At 41.0% G+C, this 18660-nt stretch overlaps 3 protein-coding genes across 3 annotated transcripts; all 3 read left to right on the plus strand.

The window, feature by feature from the left end:
- The first annotated feature begins 5549 nt into the window (after positions 1–5549).
- Positions 5550–7645, plus strand: LOC136429677 (zinc finger protein 84-like). Its single transcript, XM_066419602.1, has one exon. It carries the CDS (start codon positions 5601–5603, stop codon positions 6993–6995), a length of 1395 nt encoding a protein of 464 aa, XP_066275699.1. The 5' UTR covers positions 5550–5600; the 3' UTR covers positions 6996–7645.
- An 878-nt stretch (positions 7646–8523) lies between these two features.
- LOC136429678 (zinc finger protein 84-like) lies at positions 8524–14253 on the plus strand. Its single transcript, XM_066419603.1, has 3 exons — positions 8524–8617; positions 10138–10491; positions 11251–14253. The coding sequence occupies exons 2-3, from the start codon at positions 10146–10148 to the stop codon at positions 12420–12422; spliced, it is 1518 nt and encodes a 505-aa protein (XP_066275700.1). The 5' UTR covers positions 8524–8617; positions 10138–10145; the 3' UTR covers positions 12423–14253.
- A 746-nt stretch (positions 14254–14999) lies between these two features.
- Positions 15000–17920, plus strand: LOC136429680 (zinc finger protein 84-like). Its single transcript, XM_066419606.1, has 2 exons — positions 15000–15113; positions 15828–17920. The coding sequence occupies exon 2, from the start codon at positions 15835–15837 to the stop codon at positions 17257–17259; it is 1425 nt and encodes a 474-aa protein (XP_066275703.1). The 5' UTR covers positions 15000–15113; positions 15828–15834; the 3' UTR covers positions 17260–17920.
- The last annotated feature ends 740 nt before the right edge of the window (positions 17921–18660 follow it).

The raw sequence follows: 18660 nt of genomic DNA on the forward strand, positions 1-18660 counted from the left end.
TTCGTATGAATAATAAGGGGAGACTAAACAGTTAGCGCCTGCACCTAGACCCCACGATGAAGTAAACACCAGGGTTTAAACCATTGAAAATCCTTTTTCCTGGGATTTTTGTGTGAAATCTGGACAGTATAGGAGTGGCTGTGGTGGGATAGACTCTGTACATGCTGAATTAGTTAAAATCTGTCTCTACCTTGTTGGTTTTGGCACCCGCCTGATATAGTGGGATGGTCTTCAGCTGGGTGTCTGAAGCCTGTAGGACCTATCCAAGGGCTCTGATTAGGGGGAAGGGGGATATCTGGAGAATAGCCGTATAGATTAGAATTCGAATTTGTCAGGAATGAATCTGATGACAGTTGACGTACTAATTTCAGGGTAAGTTTTTGTAGTCTGTTGTTTTGATTCCTGAGATAATGACACCTTCTTTTTCTTCACTTCCCCAAAGGGCTATATGCATTACTGGCATTTACTGTACTAGTAACTGTTTAGTCTCCCCATAACAGCAAAAGTACCGGGGTCACGGGTTCCTTAGTAATCACTCGGTGTCCAGCACCGAAGGCGCCTTCATCGCTAGACTTCCAGTGATGAAGTTTTGTCATCTGTGGCCTTCCAGCAATGAGGCGACTTCATTACTGGAAATCACTGAATTATCACTGGAAACCGAGAGATGAGAGTACCCGCGGGGCTGGAAAACCAGATTCCGCACCGTAATTGTAAACCGAGCCAGCTAATCCGATGTGCAGTTTACGCTAACGTACGCATCAATTTACGTAACATTACGCTTTAATACGAAAAAAGGCCAAAATACCTGCCGGGCGGTAGCAAAGCCGGGCAAGCTCCCGGACGGAATAAAATATATCCAGATGCTTGAATAAATAATTGTTCGTGTCACATAAAAGTACCGTACACTGACAAATCAATCATTAAAAAATTATACGGTATAAAGGTTCCCGGCTTTGTCTTATTGTAGTACGCCGTAACGGTATCGACTCAAAAATGCACTCAAAATATCAGATATTGTCTAATAGTTAGCACTGGAACATTCCAGTGATAAATGATATGTGATCACTGGAAGGCCACTAACAAAGTAATGTCATCACTCGGCTTCCAGCACTAGAGACTCAGAGAGTCACTCATCACTGGTAAATCTAGCGTGGAACCCGTGACCGCGGGACCTCCGTACTGGGTAACCAGTGATGAATGACCTTTGAACCAGCCTACTTGTCTGGCACCCGAGTGACGAGCGGAGATCATCACTAGAAGCCGAGTGATGAGCGGGTAATTCATTTCTGGAAACCGAGCACCGAGGCAAGATTCAGTGCTGGAATTCCAGCACCGAGGGGGCTTCATTACTGGAATAAAGCCGTTCGTCACTGGATTTCTAGTGATGAACTTTCTTTCCAAAGGTGAAGGTAGAGCCTGGAACTGAAACAGGATGACACTCAGGCTAAACATCGCTCGACCAATCAGGGAAAAGGTCAGGGGTTATCTTTCAGGACTGAACTCGTACCCAGAGCTCATCTTGTCATTTGAAGATACTGACGTTGTTATTCATGCTACAGAGATGCTACACTAACATAACATTGAGTATAGCAATACACTGACATACATTACCCATGTTACCCAACAGGGTACAGCGGATGATACACAAACAAACACACTGTCCTGGACACGAGACCACATTTTAACCTTTGACCCTTATCAGACGGGAAGCGTGCGTTCTAAAAGTTCTAAACTCGGACGTTTTCAGGCATTTTGAGTTTATTCTGCACGTCCACATCACAGTAGGTATTGCAGGTAACATGTGTCAAACTTTCTGCGTATGAATGTAGAGCTAAAAGTTTTATTTGAAGGAATTTTCGCTGTTTTTCGGACATTTTTTGGCGGGCTACCAGGGGTGGGAGGGGGGCATGCACAACAACAAAACTGACATGCAATTTTATACTTTTCTTGACTTTTCGAGCACACCTTGCCTCTGTCAAGAAGTTAATGACTGAGAGGATTTTTTTAGTTGCTGTTTATGATGTCGATCTGGACTTAATCCATCTCGCATGTTTCTAGTACTAGTAGTGAGTAGTATGCACCTTTCCAGTATTGCACTTTTTGGCAGTGCCTCAGGGGCGAGACTAGTAGTAATATGCTAAGATAAGATACTTGAAGCCTAAATAGTATCCGTAAACTAACATTCATTTATATGCCTACCAACTTTGAAGACCACAGGTTACTTGAGAAATTGTTCAGCAACAGGTACCTGTCTACACAAACCATGAAAATGAGGGTTTCTGTAATGTTATGCCTATAACTACCCATTTATTGTTTCTTTAACTTTTAACTTCTCGTCCAGTCATTGGACAGATCATTAGCAGCTAGCCGTAAATGGGAGGGATGTAACAAAAATGTGATGAATGGGAAAAAAAATGAACATGTACAAAAGACAATGGTGCATGTTTTCAATAAAGTAATGCACATTGGTGCATTTTGTTTTGCAGTTTGCAACATGGCAGCAGCCTGTAGTGACCTTCATCAAGACCACGTAACCTCGTCAAGCTCCGGAGGTGAAGACAAAAATAAAATGGCAGCAAATAAGGAGAAGCCCTTTGCCTGTGAGGAATGTGAGTACAGGACGACTCGCAAGCGGCTATTTCACAATCAGGTGTACCCCAACCTTGCCACTGGGGGCCAAAATTCAACTTCATTATATTGTAAATTTGTTGTTGCCAGTTCAAAGGTACATGCTTTGGGCATGCTATCCTAAAGGATCTCCGCACAACAAGCTTTTATAAGTTCGTTGCAGGGTTTTCTATGGATGGACCATTGGGGGGGTACGGACGCTACAACTTTAAAACTACTTGGACAGTAACATACTGTTGATTCAAATAAGGAATGACAAATGGTTGCTAATCCTTATCATCTTCAATAACTACCATTTCCTACCCTAGAAAACCACAATAAGTTGCAGTATATCCATGTGTGGGCATTTTCTGGTCATTTATTGCAAAATAATTTCAAACGCTATTCTATTGTTTATCTGTAAAATAAGGTCAAATAGTATTATTCTTCACCCAGGCACTTCAGCAGCTAAAATTTGGCACTATTTCATCCAATAGATGATCCTACATGAAACTCCAGCAGTAATGATTATAGCATGACTTGCAAACATTTCTAATTACTATAAATGAACATGTGGGCAAGGGGGTACGGACGCTACACAACAGACTTCATACATTGGTGCTTTATCAATTTGTCTGAACTGTTTAAAACAATAATTAAAACAGTAATTATTTGCTTATGGCTGTTCTTTAAAGCATTCACAAATGCTGTCACAGTGTTTTAACAAAAAAAAGGATGAGCAGGATAGTTTGATTTAAGATTTCTTCCGAATTCCATTATGGATCTTTAGCGCTTCAGAACAAGCTGTTGGAAGGGTGGGTCTTACCTATCAAACAAGCTTAGATTGCACACAAGACTGAAACAACACTTCTCATATCGTCAAAGTATCACAAGGAAACAAAAGAACAGTTCATTCGATCTTGTTATATGCAAATTTCGCAGTTTACTCCAGGAAAAGGGACAATAATGTAGGGGTACGGACGCTACATACGTACATATGTAGCTCTGAAAATCTTGTACTTTTACATCTACTAATTGATACAAAGAAAATAAAAAGGATCCTATTATACTAACCAACATAGTTTATCCATACTAATCAATTGAATTAAAAAGACTGAGAACTACAAACTGTGTCCTATAACACTGAATGAATTACTTGAACTTGTTGGTATTGTTTCAAGATCTTGACTGAAATTTTCATTAATTTTTCAATGTCTTCTTCAGAGAATCAGACTTGCCTGCTCTCTGAAGTTGTTCAGGAGAGAAAAGCCCACTGTTCAGAGGATGTTTTCTGTTGGTTCTCCTGAGGTGTTCTTGATTTCTTGCCAAATGTATACGTCTTCATTTTTTTTCATGAAGGATAATTGAGCTTCTTCCCCCAGACCTGTTCTTCAAATTCAATCACCCCAGCCATGTAAATGATGCATGTCTTTTCTCCTGCCCATCAGCCTGAGTTATCTAATAAGTATGTTTCAATATGTTCACAATAAAATACACAGGTGAATTGGTGGTTGTCTGATGTTCTGTTCTTGAGATATATGAAAAATGATAAAATTGCTTACTTAGCGAATCTTGTAGGGAATCAAAGGCCCAAAATCTTAAATTGCCAATTTCTCAGCCATACAACATCAAATTTGCTTCAAACAAAAACCATATTGTTTCTTACAGTGCGCTCTTTCTGATTTTTGATAGCTAACACAGTGGCTTTATCTCTTTTGTTCAATATCCTTATTTTGAGCTGACTCTCATCCTGGGGTCTAGCCTCAGCTGCTAATACCTTATCCCCCCCCCCCCCTCCCTTCACCAACTGAATTGGGATCAGGGCACATGGTGTGAGAATTCTGGGACATTTAAATTTCTTGGAGGGTATCATCTTTCATCTCAAAGACATCTGGCTGGTTTGGAAGTAACCATTTACAATGTTTGGGAGGGGTGTTACTGTGTACCAAACGTATGCTGAGGTTTGTCCCAAAAATAGGGAAAAACACATCTAAAATTCATCACAAAGTCACAAATTTACTGAAAATTTTAACATTTTATATTTGTTTCAACTGTCATTGATGTATTACCTCAGATTCGTACTATTTAGATAGCAATTTTGGCAGTATTTTGCTGAAAACTTTAAATGGGGGTACGGATGCTACAGGTAGGGGGTACGGACGCTACAGGGGGTACGGACGCTACAAATTGATGTTCATGGTGCTATATCAGACAAAGTCTTTATGACAGCAATGGTTTAAATGGTGTTTTAGTATGTGCCAGTAGAGGCCTCCTAACCATCAGTATCATTAGCCTGCAGGACTTTCCTAGTATTGAAATCAAGGGGGGGTACGGACGCTACAGATTTTTTCGGAAAATGGCGTCCTGGACTTTGATCTCCAACTGTACGTCATAAAATGGAGCGAGCGATTCCATTCTACTTCTGTACCTTCGTACATATCATACATTGATTTTAAAAGCCAAATCAACAGCTATACAAGAATATTATTAAGTGTTACAGGTTCAGAAATATTCATTTAAAACTAGACAGAAAATTGGTAACACGTGGGTAAAAGTGGAAAATAGCCCTGTTGGAGCAAAAAATGGCATAGAATCATCCAATAAAAGTAAAATATCACAAGTAGACATATAACTGCATGTAGAAAGCAAGTGGTTTTTAATTTGCAAGTACAAAATGTGCTTTTAGGTCTTATGCAAAGTATTAGTAAAAATGAATGGTCCCTGGTAACGCTTAAAATTGACCAATTTTAGGTCACGTTTTGGTCAATATTTTTCTTAAATATTAATCAATTTTGAATTTTTTTTTTTCCTTGCATTCCTTCTTGCACAAGTTGTCAGGAAATGATAGTCTGAAACAGTCATATGTTATGTAGACTTTGCTATCCACTGGTAACATGTTGGAAGAAAAAGGGGTACACCTGATTGTGAAATAGCCGAAGGGCCACTTGGAAAGGCACATAAAGACTCACACAGGTACCAGTGAGAAGCCTTTCATGTGTGGAGAATGTGGGTATCGGGCAGCCTGCAGGAGCAAAATGGACGTCCACGTGAGAATTCACACTGGGGAGAAACCCTTCGCTTGCGAGGAATGTGAGTACAGGGCAACTCACAAGGCTAGTCTCGTCAAGCACATGAAAACTCACACAGATGAGAAGCCCTTTATGTGTGGAGAATGTGGCTATCGGGCGGCCTGCAAGAGTGAAATGGACATCCATGTGAGAATTCACACCGGAGAAAGGCCCTTTCCTTGCAAAGAATGCAAGTACAGGGCAATTAGCAAGTCCAGCCTCGTCATGCACATGAGGATTCACACTGAGAAGAAACCCTTTGCTTGCGAGGAATGTGAGTATAGGGCAGCTCACAAGACTAGTCTCGTCCAGCACATGAAGACTCACACAATTAATGATGAGATGCCCTTTATGTGCGGAGAATGTGGCTTTCGGGCACCCAGCAAGAGAAAAATGGACATCCACACGAGAATTCACACTGGGGAGAAACCTCAAGCTCTTGCCTGTGGACAATGTAACTACAGGACGACTCTAAAAGACATTTTGAAAAGACACATGGAAACTCACAAACCCTCTAAATGTGAGAAATGTGCTTACAAGTACAAGACAGATCAAGACAAGGTGGGCCACACCGGCCCATTTTTATGTGCAGAATGTGGTTACAGGACTTCATGCAAGTTTGTCATTGACATGCACTTATTGGCCTGCAAGAGCAAAATGGACGTCCACATGAGAACTCACACTGGGGAGAAACCCTTTGCCTGTGAGCAGTGTAGCTACAGGACGACTCTAAAAGACAGTTTGAAAAGACACATGGAAACTCATAGTCAAACACAAGACGGACCTTCTAAATGTGATAAATATGACTACAAGTACAAGACAGATCTAGACAAGGTTGGCCACACCGGCCCGTTTATGTGTGCAGAATGTGATTACAGAACTTCATGTAGGGTCGCCATAGAAACGCACTTCAAGACCCACAGCACAACCCAGCCAAGTAAATGTGAACGGTGTGGCCTGGTGACAGACATGTACAATGTCACTCACTACGGCCCGTTTGTGTGTGAAGAATGTGGTTATGAGACATCATGCGAGTTTGCTATGAACATGCACATGAAAACTCACACCATCTGCAAAGACTGTGGGTACAAAACAACCGACAAGGCTGAAATGCTCGCACACAAGGCAAACTGCGCTGTTAAACCACATCGGTGTGGAGAATGTGGCTTCAGGGCAGCTACAAAGTACGACTTGGCTCGACATTATAAAACTCACGCAAAGAAATATTTTATTTGCGAGAAGTGTAGTTTTGTGGTGCCCCACAAGGATTCTCTCAACATATTGCAACATATGGCGACCCATGTTCAAGAGTCAGCATGACAACCCACTACTGAATTGCAGAGAATGCAACTATAAGACATGTACAGCTTGTAAGCTCATACAGAAAGCTCATCCCGGAAATGACAAAGGGGCAAAACCAAGTACAGAGAGTGTGAGCGAGCACTGGAAAAGACATGCATGATCTCACATCTACACACGAAAAACCCAGCCATTTCTGACTTTAACGTTGTATAAGACAACTACACTTTGATATTATGATAAATCATTTGGCAACCTCACACGGGAGAGAAACCCTACTCTCCAAGCAGAGGTTAGACTCCAGCTCGGACCATCTTCTTAGGCATTTTATCGAGATTTCTATTATCCTTGATAAGACTCTTTAAGAGGTTTATTCTACCGAGTTTGGCTGCTGGACAAAAAAGACAAAACAGAGAAACAGATGAAAACACCTAAAAAGAAGTTGGAACCTAATTTCTGCTGAGTTAGAGAGTTGAGAAATCCTTGCCTATGGGTAATGTACTAGTACATGTAGGCCCCTTAGCAAGCCCTACTAGTCTAACTTTTTTCTGATTGGATATCAGTTTCGGTTTCCCTGGCTTGACGACAAGAAACCTTGTTCAATAGAAACCAAAAGGACACGACTGTTAATATAGAATATGTACATATATAATGTAGTTCTGTTTTGAAAATGACATTCTAATAAAATACTATTGTTAACATTTGTGTCATTGAATTACAATTTTTGAATGAATGAATGAATGAATGAATGAATGAATGAATGAATGAATGAATGAATGAATGAATGAAGACCTTTATTATACACATACACCAACTGGGTTAAGTACAGGTCACAACAAAAGATAGCACACACATGTCAGATACATCTATACATTGTCAACAAGCAAGGACACGAGTTACTACAAGAATTATGAACTACGTGGATTCAACTTCTCTTCACTTCTTTGTGCCGGTAATTGTAGTAATGTATTAAAGAATATATTTTCATTACCAATGCCAGTTTGTGTAAATAGAAATATACATTTGTTTGTGTTACCACTTGACTGGTTGTGTAAAAGAACTATTAAATGACTTGAAAATATCTGAGAAACATCTTGTTTCTCTGTAGTCTTGAGAAAAGCACCCATGCACAACTATGAACGAACATTGCACGTCTTGTCAATGACATTATTATATATCTATATAATAATATGCCCTTGGTCTTGTACAGCAGTTTCAGGACATCTTATTTCGTCTAGGTGGCATCTCGACCTATCAGGGAAAAGGTCAGGGGTTATCTTTCAGTGACTGATCTCGTATCCAGAGCTCAATCTTGTGTTTCGAAGATACAAACTTTCTAATTCTTGTACCAGAGATGCTACACTAACGTTACGTTGAGTACAATGATAAACTGACATCCATTAACCGTATTATCCAACAGGGTACAGCGGAAATTACACCAACGAACACACTGTCCTGGACACGAGACGACATATTGACCTTTGACCCTTATCAGGCGTGGGGCTGAGAAGCGGGAGGTCTTACCTTTACCTTTACCTTTAGCGGGAGGTCTAAAAGTTCTAAACTCAACTTCAACTTCAACTCGGACGTTTTCGGGGATTTGGAGTTTATTCTGCACGTCCATATCACAGGAGATATTGCAGGTAAGATGTAAAACTTTCTGCGTATGAATGTAGAGCTAAAAGTTTTATTTGAATGAATTTTCGCTGTTTTTCGGAGTTCTCTTTTTGGCGGGCTACCAGTGGTGGGAGGGGGGCATGCACAACAACAACGAAATTATTGACATGCAATTTTATAATTTTTTTTATTTTCTCGACTTCTCGAGCACACATTGCCTTTTTCAAGAAGACAATAGCTAAGGGGATTTGTTTAGTGCTGTTTGTGTGTGGATCTGGCTTATTAGTTTCAGTACATTTCGCATGTTTCTACTACTAGTAGTACTACACCTTTCCAGTATTATTTGCACTTTTTGGCAGTGCCTCAGGGGCGAGACTAGTTCATGTAGTAACATACGAAGATAAGAAACTTAAAGCCTAAATACACTAACCAATAATTCAACATTCATTCACAAGCCTACCATCTTTGAAGACCACAGGTTACTTAAGAAATTGTTCGGCAACAGGTACCTGTCTACACAAACCCTGCAAATGAGAGGATCCTGTTATGTAATGTTATGTCATGTCAATAGCTACTCATTTATTGTTTCTTTAACTTTTAAAGTCTCGTCCAGTCATCCGACAGATCATTAGCAGCAGTAAATGCAATGTAACAGACAGGTAATGACTAAGAAAAAAACTGAATGTGTACAAAAGACAAGGACCATGTTGTTGAATTTGGGTTAATGACCCGCCCCGAGGTGTATATGGTGTCATAACTTTATGAGGTGGTTATAGCACCTGGCCAGGCGTTATGACACCATATACACCGAGGAAGAGGCGGTCATTAACGTTATTATCATATAGCTTATTCAAACTGACACATATAAGAGTAGACAATTTCTGTTTGACGCATAGATCCCTTATACTATCAAGAATGCATTTCAGAATTCACATTTGTCCTTTTTTAACAGAAGATGATGAAGAATATGTACAGCTGTTGCCTGATTTATTTATTTCAACCACACAGGATAGGAGGGTCGGTTTCAGGTCAGTCAGAAAAGGTTATCATTGAAGAATCTCCCTGCAACATGACCTCAGGTAACCTGAATAGAACACAGGTTCTTTGGCCAGCAGGAAATGGAATGCGCGGAACCTTAGATAGAACGTGGTTTCTTTGGCCAACAGCAAATGGAACACGCGGAACATTTTTGGGAATTTTAAATTTGTTTTCCCTTTTTCATGTATTCTAAGGAAATTTTTAGGAATTCTAAGACAATAAAGATTTTTTTAAACAAGGTTAAGAAAAAGATTCATCAAATAGATACCCCCTCTACAAAATGCAACGGTTATAAAGATTTTTTAAACAAGGTTAAGAAAAAGATTCATAAAAAAGATACCCCCTCTACAAAATGGAACGGTTGTGTTCTGACATGACGTCAATAAGTGGTGTGTTATGGCGTGATAACAGACCACTTATTGTGGGCAATGGAGGCTTCTGATTGGTCGACGCCATCTACCTATGTGATAATTTGAAATAATGCATGTTTGTGGATTTTGTTTTGCAGTTTGTAACATGGCAGCAGCCAGCAGCGACCTTCATCAGGACAAGGTCACCTCATCAAGCTCTGAAGGCGAAGACAAAATCAAAATGGCAGCAAGTATGGAGAAGCCTTTTGCCTGTGAGGAATGTGAGTGCAGGACAACTCGCAAGGGCGACCTGGAAAGGCACATGAAGACTCACACAGGTACCAGTGAGAAGCCCTTTTTGTGCGGAGAATGTGGCTATCGGGCGGCCTGCAAGAGCAAAATGGACGTCCACGTGAGAATTCACACTGGGGAGAAACCCTTTGCCTGCAAGGAATGCAAGTACAGAGCAGCTCACAAGTGCAACCTCGTCCAACACATTAAGACTCACGCAGGTAATGATGAGATGCCTTAACTCTAAAAGACAGTTTGAAAAGACACATGGAAAGTCATAGTCAAACACGAGACTACATTTGACCTTTGACCCTTATCAGACGGGGAAGCGTGCATCCTAAAGTTCTAAACCCGGGAGTTTTCGGGAATTTGGAGTTTATTCTGCACGTCTACATCAAAGTTGGTATTGCAGGTAACATATGTAAGATTTTTTGCATGTTAGTGAAGAGCTAAAAATTTGATTTGAATGGATTTTTTGCTGTTTTTTGGACTTCTCTTGGTGGCGGGCTACCAGGGGTGGGAGGGGGGCATGCACAACAACAACAAAATTGAAATGCAATTTTATAATTTTCTTGACTTCGAGCATGCATGCGCAGTGACATTTATTGTGGGTGACATGTCAAAGGTGAAGGCCACTGAGACATACACAAAACCGTCTGGACATTGTTTTATATGCAAATTGAGACAGTATCTAGTACTACTTTAGTATGCATGTTTCTGTATCAAATTAAGTACACCTTTCCAGTATTGCACTTTTTGGCGATGCCTCAGGGGGGAGACTAATATCAATATACTAAAATAAGATACTGGAAACCTAAATAAACTATATGTTAACTTCATCATGTCTATCATCATTGAAGATCATAGGTTACTTTTTAAAGAATTGTTCAGGTACCTGTTCGGACATTAGGGGTGGGTACCCGTACCATGAACCTGTGCAAAACTTAAAGTAATGCACTTACGTTGATTTTGTTTTGCAGTTCGTAAGATGGCAGCAGCCGGCAGTGACCTTCATCAGGTGACCTCGTCAAGCTCTGAAGGTGAAGACAAAATCAAAATGGCAGCAACTGAAGAGAAGCCTTTTGCCTGTGAGGAATGTGAGTACAGGACAACATGCAAGAGTGACTTGAAAAGGCATGTGAACACTCACAAAGTTAAACCTCACAAAAGGAAGAAGCCCTTCATGTGTGGAGAATGTGGCTTTCGGGAATCCTGTAAAAGCAGAATAGAAGCCCATCTGAGGATTCACACTGGAGAGAAACCCTTTGCTTGTGAGGAATGCAAGTACAGGACAGCCCGCAAAGGCGACTTGGAAAGGCACATGAAGACTCATACGGGTGAGAAACCATTCAGGTGTGATAAGTGTGGCCATAGGACAGCTTGCAAGTCCAGCCTAGTCAAGCACATCATGATTCACACAGGTGAGAAACCATTCAGGTGTGATAAATGTGGTCATAGCACTGCTTGCAAGGGTAATCTCCTCAAGCACATAAAGACTCACTCAGGGGAGAAACCATTCAGGTGTGAAAAATGTGACTACATGGCAGCATCAAGGCTTGACCTCAAAACACACATGAAGACTCACATAGGTGAGAAGCCCTTCATGTGTGGAGAATGTGGGTATAGGGCGACCAGTAAAAGTAAAATGGACGTCCACATGAGGATTCACACAGGTGAGAAACCCTTCACTTGCAAGGAATGCGAGTACAGAGCATCTCACAAGTACAGCATCGTCAAGCACATGAAAACTCACACAGGTGAGAAACCCTTCGCTTGCGAGGAATGTGAGTACAAGGCAGCTCACAAGTCCCACTTGGTCCAGCACATGAAAACTCACACAGGTAATGATGAGAAGCCCTTTATGTGCGGAGAATGTGCCTTTCGGGCAGTCTGCAAGAGCAAAATGGACGTCCATGTGAGAACTCACACTGGGGAGAAGCCCTTTGCCTGTGAGGAATGTGGGTACAGAGCAGCTCACAAGTCTAGCCTCGTCCTGCACATGAAGACTCACACAGGTGACGATGAGAAATCCTTTATGTGCGGAGAATGTGGCTTTCGGGCACCCAGCAAGAGCAAAATGGACATCCACATAAGAATTCACACATCACAGGATGTGGTTACAGGATCGGACTTCATGCAAGTTTGTCATTGACATATACAGCCTCGTGACGGACAGTTCTATTCACACCGGCCCGTTTGTGTGTGCGGAATGTGGTTACAGGGTTTCCTGCAAGTTTTCCTTCGCACGCACATGAAAACCCACACGACATGCAAAGACTGTGGGTACAAGAGGACTGACAAGGCTGACATGCTCGTGCACAAGGCAAACTGCGGTGTAAAGCCATATCTTTAATTTGTAGAGAACGCGACATCAGGGCAGTCACAAAGCATGACTTGGGTCAACATTATAAAACTCACACAAAGAAATATTTTCTTTGCGAGAAGTGTAGTTTTGTGATGCCCAACAAGGAGTCTCACAACATCTGACTGGAACATATGGCGACCCATGTTCAAGAGTCAGCATGATAACCCAGTACTGAATTGCAGAGAATGTGACTATAAGACATGTAAGCTCATACAGAAACTGACAAAAGGCAAAAACCAAGTGGAGAGAGTGTGCCTTCAAGACAGAGTACGGGATTAAAAAATGCAGCTAGGATCTCACACATGAAGAACAGGCCATTCCAGTGTGGGTAATGTGACTATAAGACATGCCAGGAAGAATTTGATGAATCAAGTTAGACTCCAGCTTGGACCGTCTTTTTCACCGTTTGTTTAGGTGTGTGTATCGGCCTTCCTTTTAACCATGGTCTAATCTACCAAGTTTGGATGGTGGACAAAACATTAAAAAAACAGGAAACTAAAGGTTTACTACTTACTACTACTACTGTAGTACTAAAGATGAATGAAAACACCAAAAAATATGTCTAAATAGAGTGTGAGCAAAACGTCTGCTTGGAGAGTGGAGAAACCCTTTGCCTATGGTGAATGTACATGTAGGACCCTCAGCAAGCCCTACGAGTCTAACTTTTTTTTCTGATTGCCTGTCAGTTCTGTCGCACTCGGTTTCTGAGGCCAGGAGTCAAGAAACCGCGTACAATAGAACTGAGATGCAATCAGGGAAAAAGTTAGACTTTCTTGATGTTTTTATCGGGCTTGCTGAGGGCATGTACATTCCACATAGGCGAAGGATTTATCTAGTCTCCAAGCAGAGGTTAGGTTAGAAAAAAAATCAAAATTCGTAGAGGCTGCCAAGGAGGTTGTGGGGAAAGGCTTCTCTTCCCCCACAGGACAGTTCGGCAGAGTACTTAGACCTTAAGGCCGCAGAACACAGTATTAATGGGCGACCCCCGTGGACAATAGTAGTTTGGGTATGAAGTAGTGCGTCACATTGCTTGAAAAGGCCATATTTTTTCTTCTGTGCACGTTAGCGAGGCTGAAACTGTGGTGAATGGTAGAGGAAAACGTCAGTTTTGAGACTGTAGGAGTTGGATTACGATGTTTGTTCTTTGCCTGAATATTGTTACCACCCGACTACTGTGAGTCGGCTGCAGTGCAATGGGGTCATATCAAAGTGGCTTTTAAAAGAGAACGAGCCAGCAAATTTAAGCTCATTTTCGTCATTGTTTTTGCCTGATAGTCTCTCAATAGATGCGATTTCCTTTCATACTATTCCCCATTTTTATAGCAGGAAAACGGTGTATACTATGTGCAATTGTGTATGTCAAGTGAATACTACTTCTGTTGTTACCTACAGTCTGAAAATGACTGGTATAGGTTTTATATCCACGTTAACGGTGCAGTTGTACCTTGGGCAGCAAGGGGGAGCCGTTGGATGGACACCACAATCACACCATGTACCATCATATGACTCCAGACAACTCAAGTAGGTATGAAGAAAGAACAAGATTAAATGATTTTCTGTTCATCATTCTACAGCATCTCTTTTAAATAAATAAAAAATTGACTTTTGAGACATCGTCTTTAATTTGTGGGCATGACTTTGTGATTTGGCACCGTTTTTTAAAAAATCGCTTAAAATAAAAGTACATACAGGAAGACAACTAAAAATAACAGATATTTTTCTACGTGTGCGACAAAGTAGCTTGTTGTTTTTACAACAATATGTTACAGCAAGGAGGTTATATATACTATATAACCTCCTTGGTCTTTTACTGCAGTTTCAAGACATCTTTAAGACTTCCTTCAAGAGACTCTTGAAGTAACGGAAATGAACTAAACGAACGGACACGGACCATGAACCAGCTTTCGCCCTACTTTATGTTGTATGTTGTAGAAATTGTATATTGTTGTACCATAAATATGTAATGATATATGTTGATAGAGTTATTAGGACTCAAATGACTGTGTATCTCTGTTATATTGTATCTGACCCTTACCTCTTCCCTCATGACCTCAATGAAAAGCGGCCTGCGTGCCGATTTGAGCTTATCATGAATAAACAAAGGTTCAAACAAACAAACAAACAAACAGTACCTGACAACCAGGGGTAAGGTCAGGGGTTATCTTTCAGGGACTGATCTCGTACCCAGAGCTCAACCTTGTGTTTCGAAGATACAAACTTTCTAATTCTTGTAACAGAGATGCTACACTAACGTTATGTTGAGTACAATGATAAACTGACACGCATTACCCGTATAACCCAACAGGGTACAGCGGGTAATACACCAACAATCACACTGTCCTGGACACGAGACCACATCTTGACCTTTGACCCTTATCAGGCGGGGTGATGAGAAGCGCGCGTTCTAAAAGTTCTAAACTCGGCCGTTTTCAGGGATTTTGAGTTTATTCTGCACGTCCACATCAGGAGGTATTGCAGGTAACATAGTGCTAAACTATATGTGTGTGAATGAAGAGTTAAAAAGTTGATTTGAATGAATTTTCGCTGTTTTACGGACTTCTCTTTTTGGCGGGCTACCAGGGGTGGGAGGGGGGCATGCACAACAACAACGATATTATTGATATGCAATTTTATAATTTTCTTGACTTCTCGAGCACACATTGCCTTTTTCAAGAAGACAATAGCTAAGGGGATTTTTTTAGTGCTGTTTGTGTGTGGATCTGGCTTAATTTCAGTACATTTCGCATGTTTCTAGTACTAGTAGTACTACACCTTTCCAGTATAGCACTTTTTGGCAGTGCCTCAGGGGCGATACTAGTTCATGTAGTAACATACGAAGATAAGAAACTTAAAGCCTAAATAAACTAACCAATAATTCAACATTCATTCACAAGCCTACCATCTTTGAAGACCACAGGTTACTTAAGAAATTGTTCAGCAACAGGTACCTGTCTACACAAACCATGAAAATGAGAGGGTCCTGTTATGTAATGTTATGTCATGTCATTAGCTACTCATTTATTGTTTCTTCAACTTGTAACTTCTCGTCCAGTCACCCAACAGATCATTAGCAGCCGTAAATGCAGTGTAACAGAAAGGTGATGACAAAGAAAAAAAAAGAATGTGTGCAAAAGACAAGGTGTATGTTGTTAAACTTGAAATACTTGCAAATTTGTGCATTTTGTTTTGCAGTTTGTAAATGGCAGCAGCCGGCAGCGACCTTCATCAGGACAATGTGACCTCGTCAAGCTCCGAAGGTGAAGACAAAATCAAAATGGCAGCAAGTGAGGAGAAGCCCTTTGCCTGTGAGGAGTGTGAGTACAGGACAACTCGCAAGGGCGACCTGGAAAGGCATGTGAAGACTCACACAGGTACCGGTGAGAAGCCCTTCATGTGTGGAGAATGTGGCTATCGGGCGGCCTGCAAGAGTAATATGGACATCCACGTGAGAATTCACACTGGGGAGAGGCCCTTTGCTTGCCAGGAATGCGAATACAGAGCAGCTAGCAAGACCAGCCTTGTCCAGCACATGAAGAATCACACATTTATGTGTGGAGAATGTGGGTATCGGGCAACCTGCAAGAGCAAAATGGACATCCATGTGAGAAATCACACTGTGGAGAAGCATTTTGCCTGCGGGCAATGTGACTACAGGGCTACTAGCAAGAGCAATCTAGACCAGCACCTGGAAACTCACACAGACAGTTTGAAAAGACACATGGAAACTCACAATCATGCAGAAGAAAAACCCTCCAAATGTGAGAAATGTGGCTACAAGTACAAGACAGATCTAGACAAGGTGGGCCACACTGGCCCCTTTATGTGTGCAGAGTGTGGTTACAGGACTTCATGCAAGTTTGTCATTGACATGCACTTACTGACCCACAGAAGGACCCACAGAAGTAAGTGTGACCGCTGTGGCCTCGTGACAGATACTGTCACTCACTACGGCCCGTTTATGTGTGCAGAATGTGGTTACAGGGTTTCCTGCAAGTTTGCCATCGACACCCACATGAAAACCCACACCACCTGCAAAAGCTGCGGGTACAAAACAACCGACAAGGCTGAAATGCTCGCCCACAAGGCAAACTGCGATGTTAAGCCACATCCGTGTGGAGAATGCGACTTTCGGGCATCCACAAAGTTTCAATTGGATCGACACATGAAAACTCACACAACTGAGAAGAAAACTTTTATGTGTGATAAGTGTGGCTTTTTGACACCATTCAGTAATACAATGAGTAGTCATATGATAACTCACCTGCAGGAAAAACCGTTCAAATGTGAGGAATGCGACTTTAGAACAGCTAGAAAGGGCAGCTTAAATAGACATTTGGCTACTCACACAGGTAAAAAGCCATTTAAGTGTGAAGAATGTGATTTTAAGGCAGCGATAAAGGGTCGCTTACTAAGACATATAGAAACTCACAACAGCACACGAAAGAAGCCATTCCAGTGTGGGCAATGTGACTTCAAGACGGCTACAAAGTACACCTTACAACGTCACATGACAACCCACACAGGAGAGAGACCCTATGCCTGTGATAAATGTGACTACAGGGCGGCTCAACAGGGTACATTAAAGATGCACATGGAAACTCACAAAAAGGCCAAGTCGTCCTAAGACTGTTAAATAGCATCTATGTTAGTTTGCTTTGCAATTTTCCAAAAAGGAGGAAAGATCCTATTTTACTGTATATTTTCTTTTGACTGTTCGTCTTTGTTGACAGAAGTTATTCTAAATCAAAGTTGAGCATCAAATTGCCAACACAAAAATAGGACTTACCCAAATTTTCGACCTATTTTTCCTTGACAAAGGCTGGAGCTGATCAGTCAAAAATTTGGGTAAGTCAGAGCAATTTATTCTCTTCTTACCTGGAAACGGAACCTATTGTAGATGCCCATTCTTTTTCGTCCTTAGATTGTTTTCTATACTAAGTAGCAGTTCTTTGAATAGTCACTTGTTCCACCATTGTTAACTTGCACTGTCTGTATACGTATACGTTTTTCTATACATTGTTTCATAATGCAATTAGCCCTCGCGGACAATAATCAAAAAAATTGTTAATGAATAATATGAATTGACATTTTGTTTGGTTTGAGTGAAGTTTTAGAGGAAGCAGTTGTTTTCTACTTTGACCCATTGTTGTGTAGCCTAGTTATTAAACCAAAGAAATTACTTCTTTGACTGCAAATGTAACCTAAAGTAAACCATGTAAAAGGGGCCCCAGGCAATATTAGGGCCTGAAAAAAGGATTTTGAAAGTCAATCTATTTAGTCATTTCTATACACGTCCATGATGGAAAAAATATGCGGTCGTTGTTATATGAGAACTCACTGAAAATTGCGCTGGGATTTTTGTAGGCTTGCTAAACTACGGTGATCTTTATACGGCACGTTTTTGCACGGTTTTAAAATGCTCAACGTATGAAGTTATAACGCAAATGAGCTAAACAGTGTTTAACTTTAAGTTAGTAAATGTCACTACCATAAAGATTTTCAGCATTTTTTCTATTTCCATTTTTTTAGCCCATATACGCGTGAAGGGTGAAGGGGGCGTGAGATAATCTCTAAGCAGATTGAACAGTTACAAAGAGCGCATCCAACCTGCAAAAAAAGTTTGTATTGCAACAAAATTTCTCTTACAAGTTTGATACGGTCTTTGCAACCATTAGATCTGCTTGGAGATTAGGCTTTACATTGTATTGTATTGTAACTGAACCTAAATTTGATTTGTCGCAAATGAACTGTCCGATGTTTTTTTGTTTTTTTTTGCGCTCGCAGTTAAGGCATGGTCTTCTAAGGAGTTACAAGCTAATTAGTAACCGACAGTTAAAGTGTCGAGGATTCTCATGGATCACATGACCTTACGAATTAAGACACGCGAGATTTAACGTGATCTTGGAGAACGCTGTGCAGACCAAATGCCCACAGCGGTTCGACAGGAAAAATTATGATGCAACGTTTACTTAACATCCAACAAAAACCTAGGTTTTCTGTTGTTTTCGGTCTGAGGTTTGGTAAA

This window comes from Branchiostoma lanceolatum, chromosome 3 (assembly GCF_035083965.1).
Source record: "Branchiostoma lanceolatum isolate klBraLanc5 chromosome 3, klBraLanc5.hap2, whole genome shotgun sequence".
Taxonomy (NCBI): Eukaryota; Metazoa; Chordata; class Leptocardii; order Amphioxiformes; family Branchiostomatidae; genus Branchiostoma; species Branchiostoma lanceolatum.

Bases quoted from the DNA above. Each gene is read 5' to 3' on its own strand.
- LOC136429677 (XM_066419602.1), top strand. From the start codon at position 5,601: ATGTGTGGAGAATGTGGGTATCGGGCAGCCTGCAGGAGCAAAATGGAC.
- LOC136429680 (XM_066419606.1), top strand. From the start codon at position 15,835: ATGGCAGCAGCCGGCAGCGACCTTCATCAGGACAATGTGACCTCGTCA.
- LOC136429678 (XM_066419603.1), top strand. From the start codon at position 10,146: ATGGCAGCAGCCAGCAGCGACCTTCATCAGGACAAGGTCACCTCATCA. The intron at 10,492-11,250 runs GTAATGATGAGA...TTTGTTTTGCAG, and splicing joins ACACATTAAGACTCACGCAG to TTCGTAAGATGGCAGCAGCC.